The sequence below is a fragment of the Pseudonaja textilis genome, chromosome 4 (assembly GCF_049901715.1).
Source record: "Pseudonaja textilis isolate UNSWEBS1 chromosome 4, rPseTex1.2, whole genome shotgun sequence".
NCBI classification, from domain to species: Eukaryota; Metazoa; Chordata; class Lepidosauria; order Squamata; family Elapidae; genus Pseudonaja; species Pseudonaja textilis.
Window position 1 is genome coordinate 15,566,011 of NC_141993.1, and position 20,362 is coordinate 15,586,372.

At 37.9% G+C, this 20,362-nt stretch overlaps 1 protein-coding gene across 1 annotated transcript; it reads left to right on the plus strand.

Annotated features, from left to right (window-relative positions):
* The first annotated feature begins 4,441 nt into the window (after positions 1-4,441).
* VPS26A (VPS26 retromer complex component A) lies at positions 4,442-19,282 on the plus strand. Its single transcript, XM_087932307.1, has 9 exons — positions 4,442-4,570; positions 8,749-8,898; positions 9,916-9,991; positions 11,600-11,756; positions 12,296-12,460; positions 13,466-13,572; positions 15,669-15,737; positions 16,286-16,428; positions 17,616-19,282. The coding sequence occupies exons 1-9, from the start codon at positions 4,568-4,570 to the stop codon at positions 17,727-17,729; spliced, it is 984 nt and encodes a 327-aa protein (XP_087788433.1). The 5' UTR covers positions 4,442-4,567; the 3' UTR covers positions 17,730-19,282.
* The last annotated feature ends 1,080 nt before the right edge of the window (positions 19,283-20,362 follow it).

The window sequence follows — 20,362 nt, forward strand, 5'->3', positions numbered from 1 at the left end:
AGGAAAAAGAAAAGAGCAAAGCACTTCTGAAAATGTTTGCCAAAAAAAATGGTGTAGTGTTTTTTTTCATGAAAGGCAGTCCCTGGTTTAAGAACATACCATTTAAGAACAATCCCTAGATTGAATCGGATTGCCTATTACTAAAAATGGTGGATGGTGGTAAACCATTGAAGCTGCCCAATGCTTTCGGGAACTGCTGAAGCCGGGCTTTTCAAGTATACAACCAGTTTTCAGCGGTTTATAAAAACATTGGGCCACTTCAGTAGTTTGTTGGCTCGTAGAAAGAGAACGCTGTCTGGCATTTTACTAATGGACACACTTGTAGGTACAAGTTCAGACTTACATACAAATTTAAATTAGGAACAGAACTCATTGTTAACCCATTTGTTTTGTAATTGCCAGGAATCAAGTCTAAATCAAAGGTAATAAAAAAGTAATACAGTAGATCATCAAACTTAGAAACTGGATGTTTCTCTTGGTTTCCACTGAGTCACTGGGAGTTGGGCAGCATATAAGTTTAATAAATTATCAACAAAACGCATAGGAGCGCCAGCCATTTTAGCCAAGGTTCAGAGAAAAGCCAGCCCCACTTAATGGTTCAGCCCTTATAGGAGACACCTCTTCATAGGAGACACCTCTTCATAGGAGACACCTCTGTGGAGGCATCTTAAAGCTGCCTTTAGTTGTTATATAGTACTGTTACATTTCCCTCCCCGTATTTAATAAATAAGGTGACATGGATATCCCGCCACAATTATAAATTGGCAACTTATAACATGTATGAGTAATCATAACAACAAAAGGGTAGAAACTACATCACGCACACACAGACAGACAGACACACCCCTTGTCTGTGTTCTTGGCTATAACATTTACATTTTAAAACTGATTTTGCCCTATTGGGGAGCCATCAAGAAAACTTGATGCCTCTAACTCCCGACAAATTGGAACCCTCCTGACAGAACCAGGATAATAATTACCTGACGACAATGGGAATTCCAGAAGGTAAGGCCAGAGTGCAACTGTCCATTCCTAGTTTTACCAACTATAACTACTTCCCCAATAATGCAGGTAAATGTATAACTATTAATGACCCTCCCAAAGGTGTTTTTTCAAGAGGCGACTGGACTTTCTGGTTTTTCTTTGAAGGTGTTGTGCTTCTCATCCAAGAAGCTTCTTCTTCTTCTTCTTCAAAAAGCACATTTGGGACAACCATGACCTGGATGACTGAGAATCTCCATAGACTTCTATTAATGACACCCAAAGCCATATTTTCCACTACTTTGTCGAACTCCACATCACTACATCTTCTGAAAGTAAACCCCAAAGTTAATTACATTCTGCATGAAGTACTTCCACTGATTTCTCTGGAATCTCCCAACCTTCAACTCAAAGGATGATCCAGAGCCTGCCTGGTATGTTCAGAGAGGAAGAAAAACTTATTTCTGTCCAGTTCAGTTCAACACTGACATGCACATTTCCTCCTATGCAATGCTAAAGTGGCCAGGTACCAAAATGCACTTGGGACTGTTGTCTCAAATATATTTCCTGAGTAAAAATATTCAATCCTCAAAGATCTCAGTGCAAACTCTTTTCTTCTGCTTCTAGTATGTTGTTAGATCCAAAAGAATAGCTTACATTCAGGGCAGTAAGGGGTGGGGCCCATCTAGTTGTCAAAAAATCCCTGTTTTGGTCACTGAACCAGGGTGGAAACAACACATCTGCTGGCGGTGTCAAAAAACAAATACTTTCCCCTACCTGAAAAACTCTGCATGTCAGCAAATTAATTGTTCCCAACCCCATGACAGTACAATTACAGGTAATTCTTGACTTACAACAACTGAGTCCAAAACTTCCACTGCTAAGCAAGACAGTTGTGACTTTTGATTCATTTTATGACCATTTATGTCACAATTGTTAAATGAACCAATGCATTTGTTAAGTTAGTAACATGGTTAAGTGAATCTGACTTTCCCATTAACTTTGTCATAGGGTCACAAAAGGTGATGACATGATCTTGGGACATTGCAACCATCCTAAATACAGGCCAGTCGCCAAGCATCCGAATTTTGACCCTGGGGATGCTGCAGTGATCATAAGTGTGAAAAATATGTCACTTTTTTAGTGCTGTTGTAACTTTGAATGGTCACTAAACAAATTGTTGTAAGTCAAGGACTGCCTGTATTTGAAGTTAGTAGAGGTGAAGCTCTTGCCTCACACTCAGAAGGCTGTGAGTTCGATCCTAGGTAGAGGCAAATATTTGGAATAGACTACTGGAGCAGGGGGTTTGACTAGATGACCTCAAAGATCCGTTCCAACTCTGTTATTCTATGTTCTAAGAAATCTAGAAGGGTCTGGTAATCCTTTTTTTCCAGCTAATAAATTTTATTTTAATTATTTATGAAACTGTGACTCCTATTAAGAGGCAGGAGCTTTCCTGACCTGTAGCTGCCATCATCAGGGCTCTCCGACTATGAAATCAATCTGGACTCCTGCATAACTGGATAGAAGCATTCCTGTCAAACAGACAATGGTCAAAATTGGGAGCATCCTATCAAATTCTGTACCTGTCAACAGTGGTGTCCCCCAAGGCAGTGTTCTAGGACCAAATCTCTTCATATTCTACATAAATGACCTCTGTGATCATATCAAGAGCAACTGCGTTCTCTTCGCTGATGATGTAAAGCTGTTCAATACCACAGACAATACTGCTACCCTTCAAAAAGACCTTGATTATGTATCAGAATGGTCAAACAAATGGCAACTTCAAATCTCAACAAATAAATGCTCTGTCCTATATATTGGCAAAAAAATATATATCAGAAAATAAAATACAGGCTGAAAAGTCAAGACCTTGTTGATGATCCAAACTCTGTCAAGGACCTTGGAATATTCATCTCTAATGATCTAAGTGCTAGAGCCCACTGTAACTGCATAGCCAAAAAGGCATTAAGAGTTGTTAACCTAATCTTATGTAGCTTTTTCTCTGGTAATATTACACTACTAACTACAGCATACAAAACATTTGCTGGACCTATACTCCAATACAGCTCATCAGTCTGGAACCCACATTACGTATCTGATATTAACACAGTTGAGAAAGTCCTTTCACAAGAAGAGTTCTCCACTCCTCTACTCATTGCAGAATACCTTATGCCACCAGATTCGAAATTCTAGACCTAGAAAACCTTGAATTATGCCGCCTTCGGTCCGATCTAAGTATAGTATATAAAATCATACATTGCAATGTCCTACCTGTCAATGAGTACTTCAGCTTCAACCGTAACAACACAAGAGCAAACAATAGATACAAGCTCAAGGTTAATCGCACCAAACTTGATTGCAGGAAATACGACTTCAGCAACAGAGTGGTCGATGTCTGGAATACTCTACCTGACTCTGTGGTTTCTTCCCCAAACCCCAAAAACTTTAACCTTAGACTGTCTACTGTTGACCTCACCCCTTTCCTAAGAGGCCTGTAGGGGGCGTGCATAAGCGCACCAACGTGCCTACCGTGCCTGTCCGATTGTTTCTTTTATTTTTCTTATATGTACCCAGTTCATGTATTCATAACTATGTATATATTTATACCTATTATCTTGTAAGCACTTGACAAATCAAAATAAATAAATCAATCAATAAAATAAATTTTAGCCATCAGAAGACCATGAAGATGTTCATCTTTCATGCTCGGCTAGGAAGAGTGGAGTGGGGTGGTTAAGTCAGGAGGCTAACAGTTTGGTTGTCTTGGCCCCTGGTGGGAAGGGTTGATTTCTTTTATTCTTGTTTAACATCTTATACATTGCCTCCAATCCCTATGTTCTCACTACTAGCACTTTGTTTTATACAACTTTGAACTCTTTATAGCAGAGCTGCCTCCACAATATAGGAGCAGATGACCACTATCTCACGGCCTGCCATATTTATATTTATATATATTTCTATATGGAACAACCATTTACATTATTAGTTATACAGTAATTTGAACAAATCTGTATTGTCTTCTGTTTTTGTTTGAGACTGCTAAAGATAAGAGATTTTTACATATTTTTTCTTTAAAAATATTTTTTTGGTAAGATCAGTCTATTTTGCAAAAAAGAAGATATAGATACAGGGGGGAAATAGTTATACCTGTTCTCTTGTAAGCGCTTGACAAATCAAATAAATAGAAATAAATAAATAAAACAATAAGAGTTGCTCCACAAGGTTTTATGTGCAAAAGATGACTCCAATAAAATAAACTGGAGGCACCACTTCCAACCGACGCTGCCTGGGTGTGTAATTAATGGTTCAGAGAGAGAGAGAGAGAGAGAGAGAAAAGCATCTTCACCACTGAGATATCAAACCTCCGCATCCTAGAGAAGATCCCTCCTCGCTGGGCCCGCCCAGGACAGCGCCCCAACCGTCGCCCAGGCTACCCGAGTCGCCCGCGCCGCTTTTTACTCCTCCTCGGTCACGTGTCTGGGGCGTGGAATGAAGTGACGGCCTCTCCGGGTCACATGATAGTGGCGCGGGCCGGAGTTGCTACGGTTGCTCGGGGCGGGGGGGGCCCGGAGTCTGGCTGACAATGGTAAGTGAGCGGCGGCGGCCGCCCGGTTTATAAAGGAAGCGGGGGAAGGGTTAATTAAGGCTGTCGGGACGCCCCGCGGTGGAACCTACAGGGAAGGAGGGAGGGAGGGGGGAACCGATGGGTTGCGAATGGCGCCGACGCTGCTTCTTTCCCCTTGCCCTCCCTCGCCACCCCCCAACCTTTCCCACCCTTCTGAGCGGGCTGGGCCTCGGGCGCGCTCGAGGCAGAGGCTGTGAGAACGGCGGGTCGTTCCCATGGAGACGGGGTTTCCGCCCCCCCCCGTGCCTTCTTTCGACCGCTGCTGACTCCGCCTCCGCCGAGGGCAGTTTCTCGCCGCGCGCGTGAGCGGCCCACTCGAGTTCCCACCCACCCCCTCCTTCTCCTCCACGCACGCATTCCGCCCGCCTCGGTGACGTTGAAATCGGTCGCGCGCACACTCGGAGGAAAGGGGAAGCCCTTTCGCTTGCCGGGCCGGCGCCCCTTCGCGGCCGAGCGCCGTGTCTCTCTCTCTCTCTGTCTCTCTCTCTCTGGCCGCGAGAGCCGAGGAGCGAGGGAAATTAGTGACAGGTGGAAGGAAACATCGGGGTGGGGTGGGGGGTTGGTTGCATCGCGGCGGCTCCTTGGGGTGTGGGACCGCTGCACCTTCCAACTTAACCCCTCGCCCTCAAGTGTCCCTCAAATGTGGTTATACTGAGGGCGACCGGATCGGGGCTGCAAAAATCCGAAAGACCGCTTTAAATGGCAGCCGAGAATTATCTTTTTGCTTCTTTTTAGTGCTTAGTGTTTCCCCAGGGCTTTAGGCGTGCTGGGCCTGGACGGGTTGCTTAGGGGGTCTCCAACCTTAGCAAGTTGAAGACTTGTGGACTTCAACTCCCAGAATTCCTCAGCCAGCTGGCTGAGGAATTCTGGGAGTTGAAGTCCACAAGTCTTCAACTTGCCAAGGTTGGAGACCACTAGAAAGCACACCCAAGCTGCAAAATGGTGCTGGCTGAGGACTTCTGGGAGTTGAAGTCCACAAGTCTTCAAGTTGCCAAGGTTGGAGACCACTAGAAAGCACACCCAAGCTGCAAAATGGTGCCGGGAAATGTCCTTACCACATGTAGGACAATGCCCTTTATTACGAATTCTTCAAAAGCCAAAGCTAGGCTGGGAACCCTTGAAAGGGAGACTTAACTTTCCTTGTGCAGCAATTACTGAACTGCTTGCCATCTTTTTTATCCTGATGTGTACCTACAGTTTATTTAGATAGCCTGAGGAGCAGCATCGGGCTTGAATTTAACAATCCAGCTCAGGAAATATCAATTAGTTCCGGAACCTGATAAGTATAGAAAATGAACTCACCGCAATATATTCACTGATGCCTGAGGGGATCCTCCATGCTCTCTGAGCTGAGTTGGAAAAAGGACATAAAAGATACTGACAAAGTTTCAGTAGTTTCTTACATTTTTTCTAGAATACACAATTGTGTGGCATTGCTGTTTATTTTATGTTTGTTTTAAACTCTGCCTTTTTATGAGGTAAAAGTGAATATCCGATTATTGCTCCAAGGAAAAAGCATTGTTAGATCAGTTTTGTCGCTGCATTCTTTGCCATATGTTGTGTAATAGTGCACACTGGCTGCATATTTGGGAAAGTAAAATGTTGCAACAACATCTCAAGTTCTTAACTGATTTCCTTATGAAATATACAAAATGTACATTTATTAAACAGAAAATAACAGCTTCCGTGAGGCAAATGAGTCTCCTAGAATTCTTGTATTCATATTGTCTTTCAACTGGGTAGAAATATCAAAATATGGTCAACAGGGCTGAGAGAGAGAGAGAGTGCCAAAATGCCTATAATACTTCAGTGCCTGCTAGGTTTCCTGATGTTTTTTTTAAAAAAGTTTTGGTCACCAGCTTCAGAGTGGAAGCATTTCTAGCTGTGCCTGTAGTTCTCACAGAAAATAAATGGTAGATGGTTGTGGCTCAGTGCTTTGTTTTTAGTCAGTCAAACCTCCCTTTGGTCAAAGAGCACCATAGAACATAACAATTAACATACTGTTTATAAGTAGAAAAAAGAGAACCACACAAAATGCAAGCTAAAAGAATAATACAAAGTATTATGAATAAAGGCAATTCACTATTGTTACCACCGCAAGTTACATCTGCAGGATCAAAACCCCCAGAATATTTATCTAAAACTAAGACATAAAGCTAAAAAATTAAAAGTAACTTAATATAAAGTGGCATCTATCTATATGTACTTATTTTAATATTGTTCAAAAGTTAGGCATAGTTACACTGTATTGTGGAATGGGAATTGGTCATCTTAAATCTTGTTTTACTAGCAGAATAATAGAATGTAGTAACATCTGGAAAAGGTAGAGTCCCTTTTATTAGGAAGCAGAATATGTATGTTGAAAGTGTCAGAGTACATTTACTGGGTGAGGAAAAATATACGGTATGTATAACGGCAACAGTAGACTTACAAGCATAATTTGGACTGGCATTACTGTCAAAATATCAGTTTAGTCTTAAAGTGAGTTGTCATGTGACTCAGCCATTAACTGAAAATCATGGGTCATTAATGCACCCTGATCCCTGCCATTCTGGGCTCAGCCCAGATAAGGGACTTCCTCCAACTCCACCCAATCACCTGTCTCCCCCATCTATGCCTTTTTGGCCCCTGAATTGAAGGGCAGCAATCAGCAAATGCCAGTAACATTCATTTGCACAGGTACTACCCCCCCCCACAGCTCCATGTGGCTCCAACCGGACTCAGCCAACCACCAGCAAACATTCATTTCTCCCAGTTTTCTGCACTGACCTTTGGCCTCTTGCTGTCTCCTTTTCAGACCAAGTTTCTCCTTGCAAATGTTTCCTACAGTACTGAGCCTTTGTAAAGTTGTGGAATGCCTTTGGAAAGATGGCTTAACTTTGCAAAGAGAGTGCAGCTTTACAAAGGCTCAGAAAGTCATGAGTGCTGTAAGAACCCTCACAGGAGAAGCTGGATCCAAAGAGGACACAGCAAAAGGTGAAAGGTCTATTCTGGAAGAGAAGGCAGCTGGGTGAATGAATGCTTGCTGGCGCTGGCTGGAGTGGTCTGGGAGCAAATGAATGCTTGCTGGCCCACACTGGGCTGGGCTGGGAAGCCATGTGTGGCTGAAGAGAAAAGGCGAGTGGTGAATGGATGCATTCTGGAGTATGGCAAGCAGCTCCAGAGCTGCATGATTCTGCAGCTGTTTGCCTCCTTGTAAAACGGGGCAGCAGCTAAGCAAAAGGGTATTTAGTTGAGAGGGAGATAGATTGGTGGGGAGGAGAGTTGCAGTGCCCTTGAAGTCGTAATTGCAAGCAGGCTGCCAAGTTCCCTAGTTTTGATCATGAGGATGGTACCATGGCTATAACTTTGGGCAGGCATTGTAAGTCCTTTTTTTCAGCGCTGTCATCACTTCAACAGATGTTGAATGAATGGCTGTAAGTCAAGGTTTACCTGTACGGTAGAATGTGGGCAATAAATTCTATGGCACCCATTTTATTTGTGCTTTGTTGAATTGAATTGGCAGACAGCATAAAGAATGATAAAAGAGACCGGTAGGAAGTAACAACCTCATTAACCTGCATCTCATAAGGGGGTGCTTTGTAATTGGTTGAGCCCCTCATGGTGATCAGTTCATAAAAATAGTGTCCAGTTGGCTCAAACTTTACAGACCACTCTTACAGGCAGAATCTCAGAAGGGGTTTCGCTTCCCAAATGTTATATATTATGTCATGATTTAGGCTTAATTTAGGGTCTAGGGTAGTTCGAATACCACATAACTTATATTTTTCATAAACAACCATTCATTCAGTATATTAAATTAATTTACTGTAATTTGAATTACAGTATTTAAAACCCAGAAATGAAATCTTTAAAACTTACCATTGATTTAAAGTGATACAAATATAACAGAATAGAGGGAGTCTATGCTATAAAAAGTAGTTAGGTTTCTACTGTAGCAAGATATTTGCTTTTTACAGTGAATTTATCAGTATTCTGCTCCTAATATCTTGCTGTAAGAATTTCTATTATGAATGTATAGATTTTTAATTTTATACTTTGAATAATTACTTCCAAAGCTTCCAATGTTTTTGACTACAGCATTGTACTAGATAAAGTTCCTGTGTCGTACATTTAAATAAGTATTACTTTTATTGCAGAGTTTTCTTGGAAATTTGTTTGGTCCCATATGTGAAATAGATGTTGTTCTGAATGATGCTGAATCACGAAAAACAGCTGAAATCAAAACAGAAGATAACAAAATAGAAAAACATTACTTGTTCTATGATGGAGAATCAGTTTCAGGAAAGGTAAATTGTATCCTTTGTACCCTCAAAATGGTCGATAATAGAACATATAAACAGAAGCACATGTTAATATTGCTATAGTGTGCTTTAGAGTTTCAGTGGTTGGTTAATTATGCTTTATTTGCTTTCTGAGTAAAACTAGAATATATTACCATTTTTGTATGTTAACGAACGGTTTCAGTATGAAAGCTGCCCCCTTATAGTTATATCTGCTTTGAGAGTTTGGTCAGGTATAATGTTCATTTTAAGTGAAGGAAGCAAAAACTAACAACAGTGTTTTGTCAATATCTTTAAGCTTCTGTACCCAGAATCTAGGCTAAAAAAACCCATCACCAAGACTTTTGAAATTGCAGGAAAAAAGAGCTATCCCAGCTCAAAACTTGTGATTAATGTTTAAGACTCTCTACCTACTGCTGTATTCCTAAAGCATTAAAATAGATTAACTTCGTCATTCTTTCCCTGAATTTTTATGATTGTTGTATTGCCAGATAGATATATAGTATTTAATATTACTATTTTGATATTCTATTTGAAAGCCACCAAGATATTGAAAGGAGTTGGCAAAATAGACTCTTATTTTTTCTAAAAATCTTGTTAATGCTACCCTGCATATTTCTTCTAAAGAATTTAATTTTAAATTATTATAAGCCATTAATAGTTCTAGAATTAGGTTTGAAGGTGTTGGACAGAAACCAAGAGATTGTGATTTCTAGCCTATGAAAACCTACTGGTTGACTTCGAGCCAGTCATTTTCTCTCAGCCCTAGGCAGAAGACAATGGAAAACCACTTCTGAAAATATAGTGAAGAAAATTGCATGGCCATTACTGTGTAGAAATTTAATAAATAGTTGTCAGGAGTTGACTCACTTGAAGGCACACACATAAGAAAGATCTACAAATAAAATGAAAAAAATGTGTATAAATTATTCCTATCGCAACTATGTCCTTGTATAGTTAATTATTTATGAAACTATGTAGAGGTACAGGAGCACTACATTAATATATTGGGTTTTTTTTCAGGTAAACTTAATTTTTAAACAACATGGAAAGAGGCTAGAACATCAAGGAATAAGAATTGAATTCGTAGGGCAAATTGGTGAGTTATAGACTGGCATTGAATCTGGATAAAATGTAAAATGTTCACTATGATTTGTAGAAATCTTAATTTGGAGTTGGCACTGGAATAATACTGAGGTAGCTGAATAGCAAACAATATAAAATATTGAATTTAATAATGAACTGTTCGGAATTGCTTATTAATTATTTGTGTAATATAATGTGATATACATTAAAAGTGAATTTTATGTGATGACATAGCCAATAAAGTAGTGTGTACATGTGTATGAATATATAGTATATAATGTATGGATCTTTGCACACATGCACACACACACAGACACACCAACACACACATTAACATTTTTTAAAAAGTATAAAGTCTAACAAAACATGAAGTAAGAAAAAGAAGAGAAAGAAATCAAAAGTGTAAGAAAGGAAAAAGTAAAAATAGAAAAAAATAGATTCAGGGAAATAGCTTCCAATTTTCTTTACAGCGGTTATAAGTACAATTATAAGTTTATCTCTTCATCTGTAGTTACAACATTTTTCTCTTTCTATAATCAATTCTTTTTAATAACCAAAATAATAAATCAGTTTATTTTTTTCTGTTCTATGCCAAAAGTCTAAAAGAAGTTTCCATTCAGCAATAAATGTGGATTCTGTCTTAAGTCTGATCAAATAAGTCCAGTTGTCTCAGCAAGTTCCATCATTTTCAGCAACCGTTCCTCCATTGTAGAGCCATTGAAGCAGTTTCAAATACGCTGAATATGTCTTATTTGAAGTCAATAGTACAATACTTGAGAAGAAAGAATGAAGTTTCCTCTATTGTTTTATCAAGCTACTATAAAAATGTAGACTTTACAATATGCTTCGCATAATGATGGGTTGTACAAAATATTCAAAAGAGACGTTGCAGGCGTGTTAAAGCAGTCTCATCTGCCTTGGCACATGAATAAAGATAGCCAGAGGCAACTTCCGAACCTGTTGTGTGAGCCTTGCAAAAGGCATGTGATTCAAAGAGAGGTTCTTTTATGCTCCCACATGTTGCAAAATGTTTTGCACAACATATTAGTTATTAAGTTGGTCCCAAAACTGGTACAGTAAGTAAAGATGATATAATTGATTGAAAGAAGGAGAGTAGGAGAAAGTCCTATTGCACAAGAGGAAGTTGGCTTGTGTAATACTGAATTTAGCTTTTGATATTAAGCTTCATCAGCAAACATTTTTCTAAAGAATTGGTCTATGCTTATACTATGAGAAATGTGAAACTAGGAGGAGGAAGTTGTACTAAAATTTGAATTTGTTAAATATGCAGTATCAAAATGTTTGTTTTATTGGCCTTGTTGATAATTCAAATACATTAGGCTATTTAAGCAGCATCATTAACAAAAGACTTTAGAGTTCTAGTGAAATATACAATCTTTGTGTGGCAATTGAATTTTTGAAAAACTATTGCATTGAATGTTGTTTATAAATATTAAAAAATAGGTTCTTTCTTCCAGTTTCACTTAAAAAAATAACACTTACGTCTTCTTTGCCAGTTGCTTACAACCACCCAAATAATAAATTATTTAAAAAACCTGTTGCATTGTCTTCAGAAATGTTTCTTTTATGTATTTTCTGACTGTATTCCTTAATTTTGTAGAACTTTTCAACGACAAGAGCAACACTCACGAATTTGTAAACTTAGTGAAAGAGCTGGCCTTACCTGGTGAATTAACACAAAGTAGAAGCTATGACTTTGAATTTATGCAAGTTGAGAAACCATATGAATCCTACATTGGTGCCAATGTTAGATTGAGGTATGAAATTTTTATGTAGCTCGTTATAACACTCTAATTTAGCTGAACTGAAATGTCAGTATGCACTATATACATTTTAAAATCCAATGGAAGTGTTCTGCTTGTAAAACATTTGATCAAAAAGAGGTTTTCACAAACAGAAGGGTGAAGAATATTTTTTTGGTTTTATTATAAAAATCCCTCATCTTAATACTATAAAGTTTAAAAAAAGCATTCAAAAGTTAAAACAAAGTGGGTTCAAACTGTATTCTTTCTATAGATGTGTGGATGCATTTTTTAGTGTAAAACTGAATACCTCCCATTTTACTTTGGGAAATAAAACAATTCTTATTAACTAACATGGTTGTGAAACTAGAATAGGTAAACTGAATTGATTGACTCATGCATTTCAAACTACCGATGCAATTTATCAGCTTTAGAAACAGCCTACTGATGATTTAATACAGATGGCTGTCTCTGCAGTTCCCAATATTGAAGGAGTGTATGTGAGTTTTAAAATATTCTGTTATGCAGTCTCCAGTAATGTCATTCTTTTATAGGTATTTCCTTAAAGTGACGATAGTAAGAAGATTGTCAGACTTGATTAAAGAATACGATCTTATTGTTCACCAGCTTGCAACTTACCCAGATGTTAACAACTCTATTAAAATGGAAGTTGGCATTGAAGATTGTCTGCATATAGAATTTGAATATAACAAATCCAAGTATGTCTGATTTAAATGAAGTACACATATGAACTTGTTTTTTTCAAGTTTTCAGCCAGCCAAGAACAGTTCAAGGCACATGGAAATGATTAGCAATTGATTGCTAAATTATTGTTTTTGGGGAAAACTATCAAAAAAATGTTGGCCCATAGTGATTAAAATTCAGAAAGATTCATCTTTATTTTGAAACAGTGCTTATATAGCTTTTCTTTTTCCTTACATATAAACTTGTTTACTCATAGAAAATAGAAGTAGTGAGTTTTGACATGATAGATTGAACTTTAGGCTTAGGTGGAGAGATCACAATCTTGCATATTCTTGGGTATTTAAAGCATCCCCAGAACAGCAAATGAAACCTTATAATACTATAAAGAATAAATTGGAATAGATTTCTCTTATGAAGCAAATTAATTATTTGCGGGGAATATTAAAATCTGTCTCATGATTTTTCTTCTTTTGCTATACATCATTATGTTAACTGGGGATACTCTTGAATATTATGTTGCTGATGACATTATCAAGCAATGGCTACAGCTAGGGGTATTTTTATTTAATTTAAACTGGTCTTCTAATTGCATATCTGACTTCACCAAGATGAAGAGTACATGCAGAGTACATGTCTGAGGGCATATGAGACAAACTTTGAAAAATCTTGGTAGCTGGAGTTTTGACTGGCTAGGTTGTTTTTTTTGACCATGTGACTCTTTAGCTATTGTCTGTTTCTGAGTTCAGTTCAAATGCTAGTAATATGTTTAATGTCCTAACAGTATTCAAGAAAACATGTTTAAATCATACTAACTTCAATGTAGTACTCCCTCCCTACTCTTGAATTGTGGGAAATCCTTCTTTTGTGCTGATGGAAAAATTAACAGCTGCTAGTTGGTTGTTAATCATCCCAACTTAATAGTTGTGTTCCAACCTTTGGTCTCTCTGAGACCAAATGCATACAGAGATATTAATGCATACAGAGTTCAACTTTTTACAAATCTCTTTCTTTCTTTTAAGGTATCACTTAAAGGATGTGATTGTTGGAAAAATCTACTTCCTCTTAGTAAGAATAAAAATTCAACATATGGAATTACAGCTGATAAAAAAAGAAATAACTGGAATTGGTAAGGTGAAAAAATAATAGTTCATTGTTAATTATTTAGATTTTGCCTTTTCTATTAAGCTCTTGTTTTTTTTAATAATCTTTGAATATAATTTGTTAGCATGAATGCCATTTAAGATATTATGAAAATTTACTGTAACTTTAAAGTTAATTAGTTTGATTTGCAGATAACAATTTTCTTCAAAGGGACCTTTGAAGTAGTTTTGAAAGTATTACCCTTAAATTGTCATATGTAATTTCGTTTTATCTTTCAGTTGCATTACAAAAAATGGAAATTTTTGTACAATGGCTTAAAATATAGAAGAATCTCAAAAAAGAGAGCATAGCATAAGAGTTTTTGATAATAGAGATGATTCAGAACAATAATAAATTATAATAAATATTCAGAAGTTAGAGTTACATTTGTTTGCTTTGGCAAATTAATATGCAGAAATAATTAGCGCATATTCTGGGCATGATTTACACTACTGTGTTTCCCCCAAAATAAGACTCAGTCTTATTTTCTTTTTCGTCCCAAAATAAGCACCAGATCTTGTTTTCGGGGAATGTCTTATACACTTACCTTAGGACCATCACAGCCACGCCTCCTGCACCCTGACACCTGTTGCGCCACTGCTTGACTTTTCTGGCCGCTCGCAGCCAGACACCGTGTGGTTCGCCATGCCGGTGCTACCATTTGTGGCACAATGCTGTGAGGCTTGTTGCGCTGGTGCTACTGTGAGCGGTGGTGAGTTGTGTCATTGTGTGCACGAGCGGCAGCACTGGTGCGATGAGCCATGTGGTGTTGAGCAGCAGTGCGACAGGTGTCAGGACTGTCAGAGGCCTGGCTGCGGCAGTCCTAAGGTAAGCGGGGCGTGTGAAGCAGCTCCACCCACCCACCCCAATACCCTCACTCTAACTTGATTTTTACACCTCGGCCTTGCCCCACCTCATACAACCAGATGGTGGGTAGGGCTTATTTTTAGGGTAGGGCTTAAATTAGGCACAGACGTGGAAAAACGGACTATAGCTTGTTTGCGGGGTAGGTTGTATTTTCAGGGAAACAAGGTATATTCAATTATCTTGATAGTTTATTTTAGTATAGGAGTGCAAAAACCTTGCTTGATGTATTAATTAAAATTCGGCTATGATATTTAGAAAGATCCTGTCAACCTAGAAACCATTTTAGAGCGTCTTCAGGGCAGCCACAGCAAGGCTGGTTGGAGCTGTGGGAGTGGGAGGGGAGAGTAGAGATAGCTGGGGACTTATAGCCAAAACAAAAGTCTTTCTCCTGGGAACCAAGGACATTCTCATCAGGTGCTGGGGAGGCATGGACTGAAAACAACTGGAATTGGGACTGTGACCTGGTTGGATCATATGATGGACTGGGAGGAAGAACTTTGATTTTTAATTTGAGTGGGGAAAACCCCTGGACCTTCAGAGTTGGGTTTTCACCAGATGTGCCAAAAAGACATACTAATAAATTTGGACTTTGTGGAGCACCTTGGCCTCTGAGTTTTGATTGCATTGGGTCTGTTGCTTGGAACCATGACAGAGCCATTTAAAAATTATAATTGTGTAATCAAATAATGTACAATTGTACCGTTATAATGCAGGTAGTCCTCAACTTACAGCAGTGACTGTTCAAAGTTACAATGGTACTGAAAAAAGTGACTTATGACCATTCTTCACAGTTAGGACCTTTGGAGCATTCCCATGATCATGTAATCAAAATTCAGATGTTTGCCAACTGGTTCATGTTTACGACCATTGCAATGTCCCGGGATCATTGGATCATCTTTTGCGACCTTCTGACAAGCCAAATTTATTTAACAACCATGTTATTAAAGTATCAGTTGTAGTGATTCACTTAACAATGTGGCAAGAAGTGTCATTAAAATGGGGCAAAATTCACTTAATAAATGACCCACTTAACAACAGAAATTTTGAGGTCAGTTAGGGTCGTAAGTTGAGAACTACCTGTATACAGTTAAAGTACTATATATTTCATATTGGATTTTATCTTACTGAAATAATTGCAGTTATAAATAGAATTTTTTTTAAAAAGGCTATACTAAACATCATGCTAATAATTTGTACTTCTATATAATTATATAGGACCCAGTACAACAACAGAAACAGAGACCATTGCAAAATACGAAATAATGGATGGTGCACCAGTTAAAGGTGAGTAGGTGCATTTAGCTCTTATTTATCTGTAATCCAGAATAGCTAGTAGGATATTCTATTTGTATCAGTTGAGATTTTAAAGAAAACCTTCAACAATAAATCTTGTTGTATTAAAATCACTGAATTCTTAATTTAGAAGCTGCTTTCTGTACACCTTGTCTTACTTTTTTGATGAAGCAAGTAAGATGAGAAAACATTACTTGCTTTCATATGTCAAGTAAAATGTGTTCTTTTATTATGATAAACTAAATATTCAGTGAGAATTTATTGGACTGAAAAGCTTTCTAACTCCTATATAAGATGAATGTAATACTCTCCAAAGCTATTATTTCCCAGAAAACGATATGCACAGGGATATCTTAAATTCCCTAAAAGTAATTTCCACAAAGCACAAATTTGTGCTCTCAGGAAATTAACTCAGCTGGCTTTATTGAAAAATGGCTTGTAAAAAATAATGTAATCTATGAATTTGCAAATCATTCTATATGAAACTTTGCAACCAATTTATTTAACAAAACTAAGAATGATTTTGTTTTTCATTTCAGGTGAATCTATTCCCATAAGACTCTTCTTGGCTGGCTATGATCCTACTCCCACAATGAGAGATGTAAACAAAAAATTTTCAGTAAGATACTTCTTGAACCTAGTGCTAGTAGACGAAGAAGACAGACGGTACTTCAAGCAGCAGGTATAAGGTTTTGTAACTGGAATAGTTTAATGAAATTGGTGTATTTATAATAGCTTCCAGATATGGTAGTTTTTTACAGCTAAAAAATCATATGGAAGTGTATGTTTAAAAATTAGGACTAACATCACAAACCTTCACAAACCTTTTGGCTTTGTCTCAGGGAAATGGATATAATTAAAAGAAGCTGTATCCACTGAACAGAAACTTTTCAGCATTAATCTGCATGCTTACAAATGTTACAGTACTTAATGACTTTTCAACTAATACTGATCTTAATGCAGTCTTAAGACACCTCATTATCACAGTTTGATTCAGGCAGTTTGCCTAATTATTTGATTGCCTAATTGTTATATTTGGGACTGGAATTTCTGTCATTAAGCGAGGTAGTCATTTAGGCAAAACCTATCACACCGCTTAGCAACAGCAGTTCTGGTAGTCTTGGTTGCAGCTATTAGGCCAGAATTGCACTGTTGTTAGACAAGCACCTTGCACTCCTGCTGCCCTGCTGTCCTACAGTACCTCCGCTTTAACTCCCTCCCACCTTTCTCCCCTCCCGTCTCTGCTCTTTTGGCCATCCTGTGTGCTACTTTTGCCTACCCCTGCCCTGAACTCTCTTTCGCCACCTTCTTCCTCTTGCTGCCGACCCTTTCAGATGCTGCGCGAGGGAGGCCTTGCATGGTCTTGTGAAGGGTCAGCAGTTGCTTTGGCCGGATGCGCCTTGCCTGCTGCAGGAGGAAAAAATTGATGAAGAGCAGCAGGGAATGACAGGAGGAAGTGCAGGATGGACTAGAGATGGAGAGGAAGACAGGCGGGCGGGGGAAGTTGAAGCGCGTGCTGTTGTTATAAATCTGGCGAGCTGCCAAATGCCCCAAATTTTCATCATGATTCCAGGGGCACTGCACTGGCCATAACTTTGAGGGTCAGCCATAACTTTTGCTTGGGCACCATTGTAAATTTGAATAGTCACTCAGCAAATGATCATTAAACAAGGACTGTCTGTACTATGACCTTCATTCTGTTGTATAAAGGAGAATAAAAACAGGGCAGCTGTTCTGCTGTACTTCATCAGAACAGAAGTACATGCAAAGAAGTGGGCTGATTGGATAGTTTACAGCGCAGCTGCTAGGACTTTGACCAAATGTTCATACCAGTATTTTAATCCAGTATGTTCTTGCATCCTGAAATAGGAAATCATTCTCTGGAGAAAAGCTCCTGAAAAACTGAGGAAACAAAGAACCAACTTCCACCAGCGGTTTGAAAGCCCAGAGCCCCAGGCATCTGCAGAACAACCTGAAATGTGAACTGGATCTACGAGATGAAAAACTGGGATGTCAGCAGATCAGCAGATTAAAGGTGGCAACAGCCTGTAGGAAAGAAAGGCCAAGCTCCCATTACAACAGTCTTCCTCATCTTACAGTGCTGCATTTCCCATACTACTAAAACATTCTTCAAGTTAATATTCACTTCTGTACATACATTTAAAGTAAGTGCTTTCTGAAACACTGGAACTTTCTTAAGCTATTTTATACTGCACATTTTACTTTTGTCTGGTGTGATGCAGTCAGAGATGCATAAAGCTTAAAGAAGTCTAGTTATGTGTTTCCATGCATGTAGTATGGTGCATCTAAGTTTTGCTTTCATTGATGGTAAACTAAAGCATTTCCTCTTTCTATCCGACTGCATATCATACATATTTCCTCAGTGTCTGCTGTCTGTAACATTGGAGACTTAATAAAAAAAAAAGTCTTAAAATGACAAATTCAGGTTTTATAATGATATTTTGTCTTTACCCCAGGGAAGTAGATAATATATACAAAATACAATGTATTTGGAATAGATCTGAGAGCATATTACTGTTTTTGGAATTTTTTTGAGGAATGTGTATATAAACAAGCTTCTTTTGGAATCAGTTTTTCAAAATGAGCATCTGCACTTCCTTTTCTTCCCCTTAGCATATTCATTCCAATGACTCTGATCAGATTCCAATTCACTTCAAGATTTGTATGACCTGGGCTAGAATACAGTATTCTCTCATTAAACCCCAATTTGATTGAGGATGCGTGTATGTGATAAAATGTTTTAAGATAATTTTTACTAATTTACACTGTTGAATACCAGATCGTTTGCACAAAATTTTATTTCTCATCAAATACATATTTTTCACCTTCCTCCTCAAATGTAAAATATCGTATTCCTTTTCCATGCTGAGCTTCTGTGAGGAAATGTGGGCTTGTACAAAAATATATAGATGAAAAACACCTGAATTTCCGAAGATGGTATTCTTGTGCAGCCAAAGATTGGTTTATTTTTATAATTCATTCTGGAATGTAGTATCTTTAGGCAAACCTTGTTAGCCTCCATTTGTCCACAACTAACATATAGTTTTTAGAGCCACACTGCCTGTTCAGCACACTATGGGGACCTGTTGAATTAGAAAGTTACTCACATTTACAATTCACTTGGCCTATTTATTAAACTGTTTCTAAAGTGCAAGTATTGTTGGTTATCTTACTGTGTCAAGTAACAAAATTGCTAAATTATATTTAGGAAAGAATTGTTTTATTACTGGGGCACTTTGATAAAGCCAAGAATAATCTGTGTGCTGAGATATTTCTCTTCTTAAAACCTGTGACAGAGACAACTTGATTCCTTCATGTAAGTGCCTGTTCAGAATTTCAAAAGAAAAAAAAAAGCCAAATATTTTCATGGACACTTGCATGTTGCAATCTAGAAACTATTCCAAGAAATTTTGAAAATTGATTGTATTTAACCAGCCTCAAATTGTGCAACTATGTATAATAGACATAATAAATTGCTATTTGAATTATTAAAAATAACTGTATTCTCCCTAAAATCTCTTGACTATTTTATGTGCAATATCCTGTGAAGTAAATCTGTCTCTTCTAATTGGTAATCTACAACTTTAACCGACCTGCATGTTTTAAATGGCATCTAATCCATCATGGAAAAAAGAAAATTACACTTCCATCTCCAAAATTCACTGATTTCTCCATTGTAAGTCCTTAGGTGGAAGTGGTTAATGATTCTCAATGGATGCCAAGTTTGTTCATAAATATCTTCACAATGTTTTTTTAAAATTGTAGGTATAAATCTTCCAAAACTCCAGAGAGACAGTAATATACTTTATAGTACCAATCCATTTATTGCAGAGACAGTCTCAGTTATACAAGCAGTTTCAGTGGCCATTTGTTTTCAGTATACATCTATTCCGCCATGCAAATTGCATTATATTAGTGCATCTTTATTGTTGCATTATAGTTCAGGGCAGCATTAGTCAGCCTGGTTAATGATGAGGGATGCTGTGTGTTGCTGTCTATCTGAGGGGGGTCACAGGTTCTATGATGAGAGCGTTTGAGGAACACTGATTTAGGTTAATTTTTCAAATCTATTAAATCAAACATACTGAAAGCATAATCTGTAGATTTGGAAAAAGATTATTACTGATTAGTCTGGCAACATAAGAACTAGCAACGACAATCGCTTAGGTGTCAGCAGTTTGTTCTGACGTAAAAACAGAACCCAGAGTGAGAATATTTAGATAGAGAAGAATGGTGGGCTTCAATAAACCTCTAAGAAGAACAAATATTTTTAGCTTTTTTATTGGTTGGATTGGCTCCAGGATTGTCAGTCAAAATGGTGGTCATAGCCACGTATTTGGAGCCCTACTAATTCTTTTTTTTATAGCCTTCATGGGGAAGAATATTTTTTTGTCTTAAGAAAAGATAGTTTTGAAAAGGGAGCAGTAGTTTATGGGGAAAACGGAGACTTCTTGGTGTCTTGTATTCTACTGGTAGGTTGGGCGTAAAGTTCTTGCGATAGGAAAAAAATTTTTTGTATAAACTGGGAAGACACTTGGTTGCTTTCATTGTTTAAATTAAAACAAATATGTAAACGTTAGTGGAAAGCCAAGTTA